Genomic DNA, 19,072 nt, shown 5'->3' with positions numbered 1-19,072 from the left:
GTGATTAATTAAGTCTTTGATGGCTGGTCTTTGGTTTGGTCTGGAATGAAGGCAGGGTCCGCTGATATCCATTAGCGGCATTAATGCTTTGTTGGCGGCAATTCCTTCAATTATGACACCAAAACTGTAGATGTCTGAGGCAAAGGTCGGTGGTGTGTTGATGTTATACAGCTCTGGTGCATTTTCCGGGTGATCTTGCATGAGGTCGAAGACATCGGCTTTGTCGGTATTGTTCAATTGGAAGACATCAAACGGTGCTTCTGCGGTGCAAACTGAGCCAAAGTCGACAATTTTTGCAGAGATACGTACGAGGACCCTTGTTGTAAAGAAGAACATTCCGAGTCGCCAGGTCATTATGAATCAAACCATTCCTCTGAAGTACCTCAACTCCTTTTGCGATGTCAAAAATAATGCGAAAACAATCAATCGTGGTAATATGTGGTGAACCAGATGCTAAAGCTTTCATCAATGATGTTGATTTGAATGATGTTGAGTCGCCAACAAATTCCATAACAATTGCCCATTGTGTGTCGGAGGTAACTGCTTCACAAACACCATACACCCGCGGAAACACGTCACTTTCTTGGGATAACACCTTCATTATTCTAGCTTCAAGGGAAACTGCCAGCTTGTCGGCGAACCGATTGAATTTTCTAGACTTATTGGTTGTTGTGATGATAGTCTTAACAGCCACAAGTTTGCCATTACAATCTCCAAAGCGATTAAGCAAAACTCTGCCATAGGAACCAGTGCCAAGTACGATCTATAAAGTAAACACGTATACAATCATTTATAATGTTTCTTTCTGTCATAAAAACATTTAAAGATTATCTGTCAAAAGCTTTGATTGGCGTGTTGAACCTTTCAAATTCAATTCAACCTACCTGGTGACTATCCTTCGTTGCTGGAAACAGACGATCAGATGCTAAATATTGAACATGGTTTTTAAGGTTTCCATCCATTATCCGGATTTCAAGTGACATGCGTTTTATCCAGTGTTCCGAAGTTGGAGAAGTCTTGAAGTCTTGTTTGCTCCAAGTATTACTGAACAATGATTCATCGTTCTGGTGATTGCTACTTGGTGATGAGGTCAGTGGGCTAGACAGACTTATGTGGCTGTTACTGTCACTTACATCTGGTATTGCCGGTACATTATTGATAACGTCCAGGAGGCACCATTTTCTTATCCAGTTAAGAGCTAACATTGAGTCAGGTTCGCCGTTTCTACGTCCAAAGACGCGTCCATCCAAAATAAGGAGATCTCTTGCAAATCCACTTATTATACCATTGTCAATGCCAAATGGCAATTCTTGGTTATCGTATCCGATGGCCGAGGTTTGGGGCAGTGTGAGAATAGCAATTCCATAAATGATTTGAATAATTGCTATTCTCAATGCAGGTGGTACGCTCAACCAGGCTTGAAAGGATGTTTTATCATTGTCATCATCGTTAGCATTGTAGAAACAGCATAGGACATATTTCTTGAAAAAGCCTGAAATGGCTGACCGGCTGAAAATTAAACAAAAATATTTCGTTATTGTATTTTTGATCATCAGAATAATCATTATACTTCGTCATACATTTTCATACTATTTTTTTCTCTGCTGAAAAAAAAAAGAATTGACTGTATGTAACATACCTGTTCTTAAAGCATTTTTTGGGTTTCCAAGTTTTAAAGGGGTTTCTCCAGGACCTTCCAGGCATCTCTGAAACAAAAAGGATACATAGGAATGTCAGTAGGCTTACATTCAAGTTACGATAGACTGGTATGGTTCGTGTTACTTCGACCGCTGCCCCATATACAAATGCAAAATGCCCTATTAACTACACTTACGCTTACACGTTATGTTTGATGGAATTAGTTCAGGCATACCTCCATGGTCCAGGCTAGTGCCTATTTGCTTCCATGTCTAGTCTTAACAATGTCAAGTCTCGACTTAAATGTATTGACTGAGCGGGGTTGAATAACTGACTAGGGCCGGGCATTCCAATGTTTAATTATTCTCATTGAAAAAAAGTTATTTCTGCACTAAACTATATTGTCTATTTATGAATAAAACAGTATAATACAATCTCTGTGCCATATACAAATAAATGTCCTATAAATAATGAATATTATTTAAAATATTGCTTACCTCTAGAAGGTTTAAATAGAAAAAGAATTCTAACAGAAAGTATTCAATCTAAAATACAAAACAAAAACATGTTTTAAACAATATCAACTCCAATTGATGCTTGATTTTTTAAATCAAAACGTGAAACGTGTTCCTAAGTGTGCCTAGAAAGTCAGACGGGGTTTTGATTCTTTATTTAGTAGTAGGGGTCTCTGTTGTTATAAGCTTTAAACTGATTCATATCTAAACGAATTGAAGTATTTAAAATTTAAATTAAGTATACATTATATTGTAGTATATAATACACAATAAGTAGAAACTTACTGAGCTTTGTAGATTCCGTGTTCACTCTTGAAAATTCATCCAAGTTATGTTTTGTTTAGTTGTCATGCAGTTCCTCATGGAAACGTCGTTACCTTGGCACAAGCGCGCGCGTAAGGAAGTGTGGATGAAGAAAGCGGAAATGCGTTACGCGTACAGCTAGCAACACATGTTGATGGTTGGATTGAATCTATACAAGTGAGGTAAAGCTATATAAAATCATTGATCTATACCCACTATGCTGTTTTAAAATAATGATATATTCCAATTCATATCTGTTTGTTTGAAGATTTATTGTCCCCCTGAAAAAATAATTCTTTTTTTTTAATATGCCATTTATAGTTATCCACTTTGAACAAAAATTGGATCGAAATAAAAAAAAAATTATCGAAAAACCTGTAAAGCGAAAAATAGACAAATTGGTTGCCAGCCAATCGATTTTTGGTTGCGATTAAACATTTATTTTGTCATTTTACAAGTGAAATTTATAAATTATACACCCTCACAAAATGTAGGCCTTAGTAACACATAATGTGAATGCATTTGTCGCTTTTATTCCTTCCAGTAAAAGCATCTTATGTATGTCACAGTACGTACACATTTGGTAAAGTCGTCACATGTGGTAGGCCTACATATTTCAATCTGTGTATCAAGCTTTTGCCTATGACTGTAGGCCTATAATACATTATAGACTGTTCAGTCTTTTTTCGATTTGACAAATCGCAATTTCACACGATAGAATATTCAAACTGTCGCTTGTCATTATTGGTCAACTCACTATCACGACCTAGTGGAAATTATAGCTTTAGGGATGGTATCAAATTGAAAAGGCCACGATTACAACCATTTTAAATGTTAATGTTATTTTTTTATGTTGAAAAGTCAATGAAGACGAGCCATGGGTCCATGATTGTCCAACTCATCATCGACAGCCAATATTACATAAACACGATGACCGATTCTCCATTTATATTAACATTAACCCGGGAAAACAGTAAGGCTGAACTAATATTTTATTTTTAATATAATAATAGTCATAATCATAATAGTTTAAGATTTACAACGCCCGTACAATTAAAACAAGACACTTTAATTTTCCCATGTTCTATTTTTAAACTTCATAATAGTAAGGGCAACTGAACTGAACTAAAACAAGAAACTCCATGTTCTATTTTTAAACTTCATAATAGTTTAAAATTTACGCATGAATTGTTTAATAAAATTACTAACCAAAACTGTATTCATTTATAAAAATATACCTTTGTCCATTTATATAACAGATTAACATAACACCCGTAAAAATAGTAAGGGAAACTGAACTGAACTAAAACAAGAAACTCCATGTTCTATTTTTAAACTTCATAATAGTTTAAAATTTACGCATTATTTATAAAAATATACCTTTGTCCATTAATATAACAGATTAACATAACACCCGTACAAACAGTAAGGGCAACTGAACTGAATTAAAACAAGAAACTCCATGTTATTTTTAAGCCGAAACTGTATACAGGTAATGTGAAAACATGACAGCTTCTTTACGAACATTTAACAAGTCTGATTTTGAGTCAGGAGGACAACCTTTAGGTAGCAGTGTTGTATTGAAAACATGTACTAAGTCTGGAGGTGAATTAGTTGTGAAGAGGGTGATTGCATCAGATAGCAAGGTAGAAATGCTGAAAGGCCTACAACACAGAAATATTATCTGTCTACTAGGAACAATAGACTATAATAGAAAAGAGACAGGCTTAGTTTTTGAGTACGCGATTCATGGTAATCTGTATGAATTTATAGATAAAACACCAAACGATCTTCTTAGCTTATCTTCGTTAAGCTTTTGCGAACAGGCAACACAAGCAGTTGCCTACATCCACGGAAAAAATATAACACATGGGAACATAAAATCAGCAAGTTTTTTAGTTTTTGGAGATGTTATTAAACTTGCTGATTTCAATTTGTCAGAAAAAAACACTAATGTTATTTCAGCAGTAGGTATGAAGAAGCATACACATGATATGCGTTGGATGTCTCCAGAGGTTTTGAAACAAAATAAAGATATTGATCACTTTAAATCGGATGTATACTCATTGGCAATTGTCTTGTGGGAGTTGTATCATATGCAGATTCCATATAAAGGGTGGAAGATTGACACATTATTCAATCACGTGGCTGAGAAGAAAGATCATCTAGAAATTAACACAGAATGTTGCCAAGAATTTACTAGTATGTTGCTGAGCTGTTGGAAGAAAGACCCATCTCTGAGGTTAACCGCCAATGAAATGTTAAGGTCGATCAACAAAATAATTGAAATAGTTTCTGCAGAAACATCAGATACGGTAAGAATGAGTTCTCAAAGATGGAATTCGAAACAGAATATCAATTAAAATTGAGAGAAAATGCTTAGTATTTATATTATATATTACATATATTACATATTTACATTGTTTTATGTTTTATTGTATGCTTTGAGTGTTGGTGTGGCACGCCTTATGGCGACAGTGGTCCTTCGACCTCTTTTGCCACTCCTTGGCACACTCAAAGTCTATGTATTGTTTAAATGTTGCTAAAATTAATAAAATAAAAATAAAAATAAAATAAAATAATCTTTAGGCCTAGTGTTTTTAATACCTAGTGTAGGGTAGTCCTGCAGAAACACCTAACTTGCAATGTTGTCACAGTCACTTTCATCACAGTGAAGTGGTTTGCAGATATCACAATATACTATAGGCCTATATATTCCGGTGGTTTCTAAGGGATGGCTGTAAATTTTAATTATGCAAATTGGACTACTTAACATTATGGCCAAAAATGGACTAATGTTTTGTAGCGTTTAAAAAACATAAAATTTCAAAATGATTTGTGTATTTCAAAGGAGAAATTTTAATGAACAAGATAATATAAAATAGATTCCTAAAAATGTTGTTTTATATTATTAGCAAACATATTATAAGTGGATCTGTATATAATGAAAATATATATATTTATTACCTTTGAAGTTTTCAGTCTCCTGCAGGATGAAATAACCGTTCAATCATCTCTTTCGACTGATGTAATTTACACAAAATATTATGATTAGGCCTAAAATGATATTATCAAACTTTTTAGGGTAAAATTTTATTTTTGCGTTTTAATCGTATTCATTTTATATATATTTATTTCTGTCTTTTTCAAACACAAGGTAATACCGGTTAAAGGTAAATTTAGAACCTGGCCACGATGTAGAGATCAGCAGTTGGGCGACCGCCGAGTTGATAAATTACGGCCCGTATCAGAGTAAGTTCTTTAATTTCGCTTCATAGAGCAAGGTGGTATAAACTGTTTTCTCATATAGCTAATTATTTCATTTCCAGGGTTAGGTAATATTTGTAACGACTTTACTTATTTTCTTGAAATAAATGTGTTATTTGTATATAAACCTTGTCGTCGCCCATGCTTCACACTCATCACCATAGTTCATTATCATTTTTAAATTTTACGAAATAATAACTGTTCTTTTTTATAGATCATATCAAATGCCAACTGAAGATGAAAAAGAGAAGTTCAGGAACTTTCTCAAAGAGTTTAGTGATAAATACAGTTCGCCTAGTAAGTACCGCTGGATGCGTTTCCTTCTATCCGATATATTAAACATCGCATGTCTATCCCGCAAAAACATTCCTTGTCTTGAATTATTTAATGAACTTCACGCAAGAGGTAACATTTCATATGACAATGTGAGTATTCTTGAAGAAATTGCCGAAGTAACTGACCAGGAAGAAGCCAGACGGATTGTACATACGTACAAAGAATGTTGCCTAAATCATGCTATGATCGATAATACTTTGACACAATATCGCAAAGGATTCTTTCGAGCTCTTACTGAAATGGATGAAAATCAGTTTCCGACTGTGCTTGCCTATTATAAACTTGAGGATATCAATAATATTTGGGATTTAGTTTTTTACTTGGAGAAAGAAGACATGTTGAAGTGTCATAGTGATAAAGTTACATTCGCAAAACAGCTAAACAAAAAAGCAGAAAACATATTTTTGGTAAGTAACATTTTATAAATTCTCTATTTAAATAAATAAAGTAATATGAACTTTAATAGAAATCTAAAACAAATTGAATCGAACTAGCATATTGACTGAAAACCAACATGAGACTAACGATAAACTACAGATTTATTGACTGATAGATTAACTAACTTTTAAATATGTTTTACCATTCCAAAACAATTATTTTGTATGGAGTGAGATTAAGAAAGGGTAGAAAGAGTACCCTTTTAAAGTGAATTGAAGGTACTGTATTATACAATACCGTTTATTCGAATAAACTTCTCACTTTGAATAACTCAAAATCCCTTGGATATATACACAAAACATTGTATTACAACACAATTATATTTGTAGTATATAGAATTAATTGACTACTAAGCATTTCTAATGCATCACTGTGCATTGTTTGTTAACCCTTCCGTAACAACAAATGCCTCGAAGGGGTTTATTCGAATAAGTACAGTATCGGTATTCTTCTTTTACATGAGTGAGTATACAGTATAACGTAAAAAATAATGAAAATATTTGTAATTAGTTTCCTTTTGCATTACAGGACAGTTTGACACTGAATGAAGATTGAGTTTAAACTACACTGTAATAACAGCAAATAACTTCATCAGGCTTCATTATCTGTTGTCTGTTGATAAATTGATGTTTTATAGACAGGAGGTTTGTAAACTGATGCGTAGTTTCTGAAAATTAAAGGTCAAATTATAAAGTATTATATTATCATTTTGGACAGATCATCTTTCAAGATCGCATTATGAGCCAGGATCTGTTGGGCTTTTTTTAAGAGCTGCAGTCAAATAATTTTTTAAGGGGTAGCATTGCTCAGCTCCCTGCTAGACATGCTGTCACAGTGCCATTTGGGTAACACTGCTCAGCTCCCTGCTAGACATGCTGTCACAGTTCCATTTGGGTAACACTGTTCAGCTCCCTGCTAGACATGCTGTCACAGTGCCATTTGACGTTTATTATCTATATCATATAAATATTATAACAAACAAGTACATTCTTGTCATTTGATTGGACGCTTGTGGGTCACATGATATACAAATTATAAATGTTATGTAACACTCTCGACAGTTGTTAATTACCATATTACTGCATACTGACATTTTTGTTACACCAGTAGGCTTATAATTACGTTTCTATGGGTCATTCAGAAAATTAAATCCCTATTTTTAGTCGCGTGCAACGCGACTATACAGCTCACTATGTCGGTCGGTTGGTCAGTCGGTTGGTCAGTCGGTTGGTCGGTAGGTAAACACTAACTTGAGCACGCGACTGCAGCCATCCATGGCCTTGTTATTTATTTATTGGTAATCACTTTTTTATCAGTGGCACACACTGTCGTTAGTGGTGCAACCAAAATAAAACGATAAAAAAATGAGCAAAATAATGTAAGAAAACAACACATAAGCAAGGAAAAAAAAATACATATAAAGTTATACTTAAAGATGTATTGTCCCTTTGACTAATTCCAAAAAAATAAAAAATAAAAGATTTCGAAAAAAAGTGGGTAATTTTGAAGTATCATAATAGTTCTTAACTTTCACCAAAAGTTGTAAACAATCCTAATTAGCATGCATTATGTATAATGTATACTCGTGTTTTGAAGACCTTGTTTACTTTCGCTCGCGACGATTTTCCAGACAAAATGTAATCAAATTAATTTACCTGTTAATTACGTAAACTTGTTGTTTTTGGCTTGAATTTAAAGTGAATAACTTTAATATTACTTTGATAATTTAGAATATTTTAACCTTCATTTTTTTGTGTTTCAAGGGACAATACATATTTAAACAAACTGAACTTAATCCTCTAATAATCACTTCATTATGTTGTGAATAATGGTGGCGCTGTTTTAAAAAGATGCGTGCTCATGTTAAAATTCTAAATTAATTTTCATCACAATATATTTGAAAAATGAAACCCCCGGAATGAAACTTAAAAAAGGTAATCATTTTATTATATTATATATAAATATGACTTTATTTTTTTCATTATTTTATATAATTGTTTATTATACAAAGTATTATAATGTCTAGCAGAAATCATTTGATTTGTATGTAAATTGATGGATTTTTAATAAGACAAACAACTGCAAATTAAAGGTACATTTATTTATTTCAATGACACCAATTTCAACACAGACACACACTTCTATAATAAATAGATACTGTAAGTTAATTGAAAGTTGTTGCTGAGATATTAAAGAGACACAATGCAACAAATATTGCTTTGTCCACATTCATTGCACTACATAATATATTCTTACTTAAGAAAACATATTAAAAACCTGTATACTACTACTGTCCTACCTATGCATTTGTTTTTACTCAAATTGTATTAAAACACATCATACTATTACTAGACACAAATACTTAATTATCATATAAAATATTGCATACACTAAACCCATTACAAAACACATTTAAATTACAAAAACTGGACAAATTCTACTAATCATAAAGCAGTTATCGTGGGAAATATTTTGGTGGTTTTTATACAAAAAGATTTTAGTTTCTTTAGTTCTATAAAAATCATGGTAAAATTGTTAATTTTAGGGGGAAATACTAATGTGGTTAAACATTTTCATAATCATCTTATCAAGTTGATAAAACCTGAGAATTTAAGTCGGCCAAGGAATGTAGTTGTTTTCAGTAATTTTTAGCACACATTTGTAATCACTTATGCCAACATAATAAGATACTGTATGTGGAAAATATGGTGTGCTATAATTATTTATAAATTAAAGGCCTATTAAAAAATATGGTAATTATAGCCATAAAATATGCCAATTAAATTCAATGAAGGTATTTGATTATGAAATCAAGTCAAATGGTATACATACTACTAATATGTATAATGATTATATTTTTCCATGGGTAAAAATAATAAAACCTAATAAGTTTACTATATCTACAGCATTTTATACTAAACAAGTAACTCAAATATTAATACTGCTATTTTATAACACTAATCTGAAAGACACTGTATTACTCTAACATAACACCACAACTTAGCACATTTAGATTCAAATATTGTTTTTGTTTTTTTAAAAAATGTAAATTACATTGTATCAAAATGTTAAAATGATATTGAATATTATCACCAATTTTACAATAATTTTAATTACAAATAGAGGGTTTAAATTCTAGCTAAACACACCCCCTTGACCCTAAAAACTGAACTTTTAATAACATTTATTATTATTATTATTTGTATTTTGCCAGATTTGAAATGGTTTTTTTTTTCATAAATATTTGTAACACAGCATATTTAAATAAGATACATTTAACTATTGTACCTGATGATGTCACAATAATGTATAATTATTGTGTAATTTGTTATTCTCTTTTGTCCTATTATTACTGGTACAGTTTAATAGTACAGTATTTTAAATTGCATTTATTTGTTTACATAATTGTTAATAATTTTTACAAGGCCTAAACAACATTTTAAGGAATACTTTTATCAATATCAATAAATAATTAAATTAATTTATCAAAGGTATTATATCATAATCAGTGAATAAATTATTTATGAAATGATAATTTTAATAAATAACTAGTCAATCAATAAATCAACTAATTTAATCAAATTAATTATTTGTTCTTTTTTAACTCTTCTTTCACTTTTACGCTTTCTTCCTCTGTTTTCTGTAATCGTTTTTTCTTGGCTATGTACTGATTTTGGAAAGAGATCACCATTCGTCCTATCAACAGCACAGCGATAACAAATATTCCCGAACACCGCCTCATAGGATCTCCGATAGCAACATGGGTGTGTACAACAAAGGCAGTGATAACGAGCAGCATAACATTTGCAACCATTAGCGACCGTCGGCCTGGCAAGCATAGCATTCCTATGCCGCCTGCGACCTCTAGGCCACCAGCAAATGTACGATAGTCCTTGCCTTTCAACTTCACTTTCTTCTCCTTCAGAAACGGTTTAAGCGGGCTAACTTTAGCATACTTGATAAAATGACTTTTCTAAATAATAACAAAAAGAATTGAATATTTATCTTGAATTAATTTATGACAGATGGATTTTTCTTAACTAGGCCCTAGGCTAAATCAAATGTAAATATGGGAGAATAATTAAAATCAAGCAAATAGCAGTACCAATTATTAATTCCCTATTTTATATAGAATAGAATGATGGAAGCCAGTAAAGCCTAGCGGTCTGATTCGTCCGTGTCTCAGGAGGTGGTTTGGTGGGGCGCCCGATCGTCGACATCGATCGAGGGATCATGATGTTTTTAGCCTATCCTATGGGCCTAGTCTAGGGTGTTTTACTGTCTTTACACGTATTATAAAAACACCTGTACATTACCAGTGATGAGTGTAGATCTTTGCTAAGTTTTGGTGTCATTTTAGCAACACCGAATATGATAAAATAGATGCCGACAGCAATCGACAGCAAAGCTACTGCTTTGGAAGCCATCTTTCGTCGAGAAAAAAAATGTGGCACTAAATTAAATAGCGCCACCAACGGTGACATGCCTAAAAAACCGTATGTATTAAAACCCCAACTGACACAAAATAAGGCCTAAAATATTATATTCCCATGTTGTTCAAAATGTATATTTTTCACGCTGCTGCTTTAGCCAGCTACATCCCCAGAGTACTACTCATTCAGAAGCTATATCAAGCAGCAAGTTATAGTTCTAGAGGCTGACGTTTTTGATAATTTGTAAACTAGGACGGGTCATGCTCAAATTACAAACCCCAAAGCACGTCTGAGAGAAGAGAGTCTATGAAAACATTTGCTGATATTACAATATTATATAAAGTATTTTCTGCTTTACATTACATTTTTTCAGGTAAATAATTGTTTGGTTAACTATTATGTGACAATAAAATGACACATTCAAAAACAAATTTGTAGGCCTAATAAAAAATATTTTTCAGGGGGACAATATATCTTTAAATCTGTTACGTCAACAAGCGAGCGGCGTTTTTTTGTAAGAAATATTTCTTGTTTAGTATATTAATTAGTTAGACAATTTGGAAAAATAGAGCTGTTATGATGCACGGGAATGGCACTTATACTTTAAAAAACTGTATGGGAAAAATAAGAGATGCTAGGTTAAATATCCATTTTGGTTGTTCTTGCGCACAGTGATAATTAATAGGATTTCGTTTAGCACTGTGCGCTACTATACCCATTTTGGTTGTATTTGCGCACAGTGAAAATAAATAGGATTTAGTTTACCAGTGTGCGCCACTATACCCATTTTGGTTGTACTTGACCACAGTGAAAATACCAATCAATCAATCAAAGTAACATTTATTTCTCTTATATGTTCATAATAATTAAAAATTAACAGTAAATTGTTAAAATAAGAGGGGCAAAATTCCCAAAAAGCAAAGCTTGTATAAGGCACCCCATACAACTAAAAACGTTTTGAGAAATAAAATAATAACTTGGGATATAGGTTAATGGATTATCATCTTTCAACCAGGTTTCCGAGACTGCAATTACATCGAAATCATAATTGACATTGGTTAAAAATAATTTGAAATAATCAATATTATGAAAAAAACTTTTAGAATTAATATGCAAGGAAGAAAAGTTTTTCACATGACTGAGCTCTCCAATTAAGTGGGTTAGTTGCAGGTTGATGGTACTTACAATTAGGCTGGGTAGAGGAAGATAACAAATTTTGGTATCAGGGTCAAAGTCTTGATCACGTTTATCATAGTCTGCGTATGGGTTGAAGATTAAATAATGATTTAATCGATCTTGGTTAGGACATTTTTCGGTACAGGGGTTCGTTTGGGAAGAAAGTGACATATATCCTACACAAATCCAAAACACCAAAAAACAGATAAGGTGGGGACAAGTTAATGAGAAAAATAAATGTACCAAGTGAACTTACCAGAGATCAGTCTCCATAGAGATATAAAGGGCCACACAGGACTCTACAGCTCACTATGTCGGTCGGTTGATCGGTCCATTAACACTAACTTGAGCACGCGACTGCTGGTTGTACTTGCGCACAGTGATAATATATAGGATTTAGTTTAGCACTGTGCGCTACTATACCCATTTTGATTATACTTGAGCACAGTGAAAATAAATAGGATTTCGTTTAGCACTGTGCGCTACTATACCCATTTTGGTTGTACTTGAGCACAGTGATAATAAATAGGATTTAGTTTAGCAATGTGCGCTAGTATACCAATTTGGTTGTACTTGCGCACAGTGAAAATAAATAGGATTTCGTTTAGCACTGTGCGCTACTATACCCATTTTGGTTGTACTTGAGCACAGTGATAATAAATAGGATTTAGTTTAGCAATGTGCGCTAGTATACCAATTTGGTTGTACTTGCGCACAGTGATAATATTATATAGGATTTAGTTTAGCACTGTGCGCTACTATACCCATTTTGGTTGTACTTGCGCACAGTAATAATAAATAGAATTTCGTTTAGCACTGTGCCAATAAGGTGGGGTACGCCTGTTTAGTCACAGAAAGAAAAAGAAATTTGCGGGGATTGGTTACTATTTTCAGGTGCATAATTTAAGATTAGTAATAGTAACCCACTACTCTAATAGTAACCCCTCTTCTAACCTTCTAATAGTAACCCATTCTAAAAAAAACAATCAAAGGGTTGCAATTAGAAGATTTACGGTACGCTTTAGATGTCGATAGTATCTTGATTCAAATATATAAATAAATTCATAACAATTATTCTAGTGCAGCAAAAGCTGAATTGCAGAAAAAACAACACTAAAAATTAAAAGATCTAGGCCCATAAATATACAAACAATAAAATAAATATAGTTCATAAGTCAAGGTCTTAAAAATATTGCAATTTTTTAAAAGCTGGTTGAAATTGAAATTGGAAAGAAGAGGCCAGAGACAATTAAGCAAGGATGCACCAAGTGCCTAAGAAAAGGTTTGATTATTGAAGCTCAAGTAATTGGTTAGATAAGGGAGTTGAATATTTTTAATTCTATTTGTTTTACAATGAAAATGTTTCAATTGATTTAATTTCCTGAGAGAGAGGTATTGTTGTTTTACTGTTAGATGTAGAAAACCACTTACTAAATCGAATGGTGTTAAAAGTGATATCACCTGTCTTACATTATACTATACTAAAGTCTCAGAACTCTCCAATGCAATATATGAATATATCTGGGTATCCATGGCATAGATGTTTGCCACCATGCTCCTAAAAAGGGGCCTGAACATTTAAGCTACAAATAAAAACGTACCTCTGTTCATGCCGTATTAAAACCACACATTTAACACGTTTTTTGGTCAAACATGCACGACTGAGAAAGTGGCGTAGCATCTTTGAGAAGGGCCCAAGACCTTAAAGGCAGGTGGTATTGTTTTCAAGCATATGCTTTCAATACTCTTATTTATCTCTCCCCTCTTCCTATTTTCTTTTTTTGTTGTTGTTAAGGTGAGAGATAGAGAAGGCAATCATTTCATTGGAGAACAGCTATTATGATTGGCACAGCTGTGAGATTGGTAGTAAGTAAAAACTTGTAGAGAAGCGCTTGTACAGTCTGATACTGCAATTTTGTTCATTGCTCCGGCTCCACACATGTTATGGCTGAGTTAGGGTTTGGACTCCACTGTTGAGGACCTTGGCCCTCTCGGAGAACTTGTTGGAAAATCTCTGGTGCGTCATGGTTTAAATTACATTTATTGCTCCTCTCTGTCAATTAGTTTAAATCCAGAGCTTTTCCCTAATCCCAAGTTTAAGTCAGTGTTTTCAAACCTTCATTTTTTTTTAAATCAGGGACCAAACCCACTCTCCCCTGACTCTAAAGTGGAAACAATAGTTTTAAACTTTCACCAAGAACAAGAACAGGTGTGAAAGACCCTTAAGTCCTTGCCAGAAGTTGGTGCTTTGTTGTGTGTTTCCAGTTGAGTAAAAAATAAATCACAAAAAAAGTTGCAACATTTGTTCGAATTTGTTTTGATGGTTTGTTTTGGGAATTTTTTCGTCTTCCTTTTCAGCCCACCGACTAATACCAAAGTAATAAGACGTATGCTCTCTTAGAAGCGACAGTCCATCGTGAAATACCTGTAATGTCTTAGTTCTCAGATGCTCAACCATCAACGGAAATGATTCCGAGTCACCATTATAGCTTCCGCCCCAGCTATACCCAAACGTTTCCCTTTCTTCTTGATTCTCTCCAGAACTGAAATTCTCAGTCTGCCCATTCATTTCCATGTAATAAAATAGTGCATTCTTAAGGTCATACGAAGTCACTTTATCCTGCTTGCGTGAATATTCAGTTAATCTGTTTATAAATTTGCCTATGGAATAAACTGTTTTCATCTCGTCCGAAAGTTGTGACATTACAATATGTTCCAGTTCACAGGACGACGGTTGGAAGGAATGCGGTCTCAGTAATACGCAGCATGGATTACTTTTGATATTTGGAAGCAGGTAACTTTCCTGTCGGACAGTGGTCGGCCACCAGTCTTGGATCTCGACGCAGTACATGATATCGGCCTTGATGGCCATGCCGTGCCAATGCTTGCCCATCCACTGCACATGCAATGCATTTCTTCCATACGGTTTCCAGTACATATCAAGACCCTCCCAAATATCCCGCGAGAGTGCCTTATACATTACGCCATGGATGTGAATAAACAACGCTGCAGGGTCGATAACGTTAGAGTCATCACAATAAGATGACCACGATGAAGACACGTCATCCGACACTCGGATGCTGACTGTTCTCCTTTGCCAAGATTGGACGCTCAAGTCATATTCAATTTCCCTCACGACAGAACATTTACCGTCAAGTGCTCCGATATACAGACGATAGTCATACTCGTCCGGCAGACCTATTTTGGTTTTCTCACTTACACTTCCTCCCAAAACTATCCGAAGTTTCAGCATCGGTGATATATTGTTCATTTCCTCTACGAGGCGTTGAACCAGGCAATCCATCTGTTCATGAACCTCAAATACACGTCTGCTGTTTCTGAAACCTGGATTTATGGTTGGTGACTGTAAAAGGTTCTTGATTGCGAAAGGCTTTCCTTTTGGACTTTCTGGTGGACTTGATCTGCTGTATAAATAATATTATACACATACAGAATGTTACAGACATATAAATATTATTGACTCGATTGAGAATACGTAAACACACCATATAGATACCTTGTGATTGATTAATTTGCATATTATAACACTTTAGAATGATTGGATATCATATGATGTTGCATTATATATATATGACTTACCCATGTAAAGCAGCTCTTAGATCTTCGTCATTTTTAGCTCTTTGTCTTACGTAATTCAGTAACAGTGGCAACATCTTCCCTCCAGACATGAGGCTGATTTCCTCTGATGGAACATCGGACTTCCACGTCACCATTTCATGGCTTTTATCGCAAAGTCGTACTTGAATTTCATTGGAATGTACCTTGTCTAACTGATTCAGCTCTGGTGCCATTGTCTTTTTATCGTTTAAACCGATACCACTGCTGTCCATTAATTCATCAAGTTCCAGCAAAGCCAGTCTTGGCCAGGTAGTGGCATTGCTGTCCTTTGGGGGAACTTTATGCAATAAATCCACCAAGGGATTACTTTTAATATCATTGTCTTCGTCAATTTCATTTCCGTTATCTACAGCTATTTGAATATTTTCTTTGCTTTGATCGGGAATTGCAAACTCTAAATCTCCTTTCAATAAGCTGATGACCTCGTCTTGACTAAAATATTTGGCATGCCATAGAACTGAATGACCATATCTATCAATATCGCCTAGATCAGACCCTGACGCGATGAGCGACCTAACCAGAGCCATATTAGCCTTAGTGGGAACAAGGTTGGACATGAAATCTGCATCCCGCCATGTTCCCTTGTCATAATCTCTCCACATTTCTTCCTCGTGTACAAGCCGACCTCGTACAGCATGATGCAATGGAGTTAATCCAAGTCGATCTTTGACATTAATTCCACCAGATGCTGCAGCCAGCTTATGAATGACATCTCGGTCACCTTTTTTGACTAACATACGCACTTCATTGTCATTATTTAAGTCATCCCTGACTGCCCTGTGCAACATCGTCCAACCGTTAGTGCAGCCAGGGTCGCCAATATCCCAACCCAAAGCCGCCAGCATCATCATGTGCGAAGTCTGCCCGCCTTCGCAGTCAGCTGCGTTCATAATAGCACTCTTTCCATCATCAGGAATCCAGGTTATGTTGGCTCCCTTTGAAACTAAATAAGCTGCGATGTCGTGTTCAAACATCACAGACGCCCAGATCAAAGGTGTGAAACCCTCATCGTCCACACAGTTAACTGTGGCTCCAGCCTCCACCAGGCACTTTACTATTTCAAGGTAGCCATTACACGCTGATTGGTGCAAAGGTCGAATTTCACCATCACCTCCCGGCCAATCCAGATCAACGCCTTGCAAAATAAGTGTTTGGACAGTATAACCAGGTCTCCAGAGCACACAGCATCATAGTAAACCTGATTTCGCTCGGATGCTTTTGATGTCATAGCCATGTCGTTGGTGGAGATGTCAATTCCTGATCGAGTCTGGCTTTCAGACAACACCTGTTAAAAAAATGTATTCCATCAGAAAGAGATTAACTGGTTAGTGGTGACGTCCGTCATCGTATCAAATGTGTTCTCCCTGTTTGGAAGTAATTAGGATTTGATTGGATTTATTCCAAGCTTGGAAAGTGTATTTGTACTGTACTTCGCAGCAGAATTATGCACAATATTTAATGCACTTACTTTTGAAAAGGGATTATTTTAAACACCAAGAAAACATTCGTTATTTTTTCCGTTTCGTACATAACATTTATTTAATAAATGCGTGTATTAAAAATGGCGCTAATACAGTACCGGGTGCGTATCTGACCTGATTATTCCCGAGTGAGCCATTATTTTCTTCGTCAGGCTTCGGTTCCCTTTCACTATTTGACATAATTAATAATGTTGTACGTTTCGACCAACAGCGCTTCCTTCACCAAACAACACGTCTCTGGGAGTCTGGTCTTCTCTCCTCTCTGTAAAATAGCTGAATTAATGTTGTGCTGGGCCACCATAAAGCTTTTGTGCTGCATCTGACAAGGTACATGTTGGTTCCTGTCGACGTTAGAAAGCATGAGATTTGTGTACGACAATGCCGGACATGAAACCGACGCAGTAAATGTTCATGCTATACGTCGACTAAACACGATTTGACAGAAAGCCGCGATTTTGTGTACTACTGTAGGCCTCTACCTGAATGCACTCCATTGTGTTACGTTGTAAACGATTCTTATGCAAATATTATACACAATGAATAACATAATTTATAAATGCTTTACAATTTGTTAATTTGTAGAGGGCGCTAAACTTCATTAGTTCATTGGTTGCTTTTTGTTCTCTGGCACCTACAGATCACGAAAACACATACCAAGTATGAACACACCACTTAAAATCCAGCTTTAAGGTTAAATAATGCTAATATTTATTTGTATGGTTAGTAGGGTGCTTGAATGAGCAAAGTGAAAATAAATAGGATTTAGTTTACCACTGTGCGCTACTATACCCATTTTGGCTGTACTTGAGCACAGTGATAATAAATAGGATTTAGTTTACCGCTGTGCCGCTATATTGACCAATTTAATGTTGCTCTATTTCGGAGTATGCAGCTGCTTATTGGACCCCAAATGTAACTCGACATTGGACGAAAACATTATTAACAAAGGAATTTTTTTCAGTACATAATTGTATATAATGCGGCCACACCCCTCACCCAACCTTAAAAGGGCAATTTCTGATAAATTATCACTGTGCGCAAGTACAACTAAAATGGGTATAGTAGGCACACAGTCATGGTAAAATAAATCCTATTATTATCACTGTGCGCAAGTACAACCAACCAGTATTAAACTAAATCATATTCATTAACAGTGTGGGAAAGTACAACAACATGGGTATAGTAGCGCACAGTGCTAAACGAAATCCTATTTATTATCACTGTGCGCAAGTAACCAAAATGGGTATAGTAGCGCAGAGTCCTAAACATCCTATTTATTATACTGTGCGCAAGTACTAAATCCTATATTATCACTGTGCGTAAGTACAATTACCAATATGGGTATAGGACTATAGGCCTACTAGCGCGTACAGTGCTATGATACTAAATCCTATTTATTTTCACTGTGGTCAAGTACTACCAAACTGGATATAGTAGCGAACAGTGCTAAATTTCTCACTGGTTTCATTCGTTTCACGCAGGAACTTCAAAACAAATTATCTAAAAGTGATGACAGTAGAATCAATTACTCAGTTTCAAGTTCAAAAGTTGTTTGCTGGCGTAAAAGTACTGGAGTTAGGACCGAACGGAATTAGCAACAACGGTCATAAAGTCGTGTGTCACCCACCCCGGGTCACCAACTAGCGCATGTCTGTACCGACCTTTTCCAGTCAACCCTGACACTCAGGACACATACTATTTGGAAGACATCATTGATCGGCAATCACACACCAGTACACCAAATGTTAAAGATGTATTGTCCCTTTGTCAAATTCCAAAAAAATAAAAAATAAAAGATTTCGAAAAAAAGTGGGTCATTTTGAAGTATCATAATAGTTATTAACTT

At 34.8% G+C, this 19,072-nt stretch overlaps 3 protein-coding genes and 1 long non-coding RNA gene across 5 annotated transcripts; all 4 read right to left on the bottom strand.

The window, feature by feature from the left end:
• Positions 1-9: 9 nt before the first annotated feature.
• Positions 10-2,476, bottom strand: LOC144848513 (uncharacterized). The gene is made up of 4 exons (XM_078705296.1): positions 2,439-2,476; positions 1,640-1,706; positions 885-1,509; positions 10-763 (listed from the first exon to the last, which is right to left on the bottom strand). The coding sequence occupies exons 2-4, from the start codon at positions 1,702-1,704 to the stop codon at positions 248-250; spliced, it is 1,206 nt and encodes a 401-aa protein (XP_078561422.1). The 5' UTR covers positions 1,705-1,706; positions 2,439-2,476; the 3' UTR covers positions 10-247.
• A 6,107-nt stretch (positions 2,477-8,583) lies between these two features.
• Positions 8,584-11,219, bottom strand: LOC144847718 (putative acetylcholine receptor chaperone). The gene is made up of 2 exons (XM_078704214.1): positions 10,814-11,219; positions 8,584-10,470 (listed from the first exon to the last, which is right to left on the bottom strand). Exons 1-2 carry the CDS (start codon positions 10,979-10,981, stop codon positions 10,084-10,086), a joined length of 555 nt encoding a protein of 184 aa, XP_078560340.1. The 5' UTR covers positions 10,982-11,219; the 3' UTR covers positions 8,584-10,083.
• A 2,525-nt stretch (positions 11,220-13,744) lies between these two features.
• Positions 13,745-16,542, bottom strand: LOC144847725 (uncharacterized). 2 transcript variants are annotated; one of them, XM_078704224.1, is made up of 2 exons: positions 15,707-16,542; positions 13,745-15,531 (listed from the first exon to the last, which is right to left on the bottom strand). In XM_078704224.1, the coding sequence occupies exons 1-2, from the start codon at positions 16,531-16,533 to the stop codon at positions 14,388-14,390; spliced, it is 1,971 nt and encodes a 656-aa protein (XP_078560350.1). In that variant the 5' UTR covers positions 16,534-16,542; the 3' UTR covers positions 13,745-14,387. The 2 variants fall into 2 exon arrangements, with proteins under 2 accessions (XP_078560350.1, XP_078560351.1); XM_078704225.1 differs by having other exon boundaries at positions 13,745-15,528.
• Positions 16,543-16,647: 105 nt separating this feature from the next.
• Positions 16,648-17,686, bottom strand: LOC144847726 (uncharacterized). The gene is made up of 2 exons (XR_013613778.1): positions 17,341-17,686; positions 16,648-17,030 (listed from the first exon to the last, which is right to left on the bottom strand). It is a non-coding gene; the product is annotated as an uncharacterized LOC144847726 (long non-coding RNA).
• Between the last annotated feature and the right edge of the window lie 1,386 nt (positions 17,687-19,072).

This window comes from Antedon bifida, chromosome 7 (genome assembly GCF_963402885.1).
Source record: "Antedon bifida chromosome 7, ecAntBifi1.1, whole genome shotgun sequence".
Lineage (NCBI taxonomy): Eukaryota > Metazoa > Echinodermata > Crinoidea > Comatulida > Antedonidae > Antedon > Antedon bifida.
Note: the sequence above shows the minus strand (reverse complement) of the source record. Positions and strands in the feature narration are given on the sequence as shown.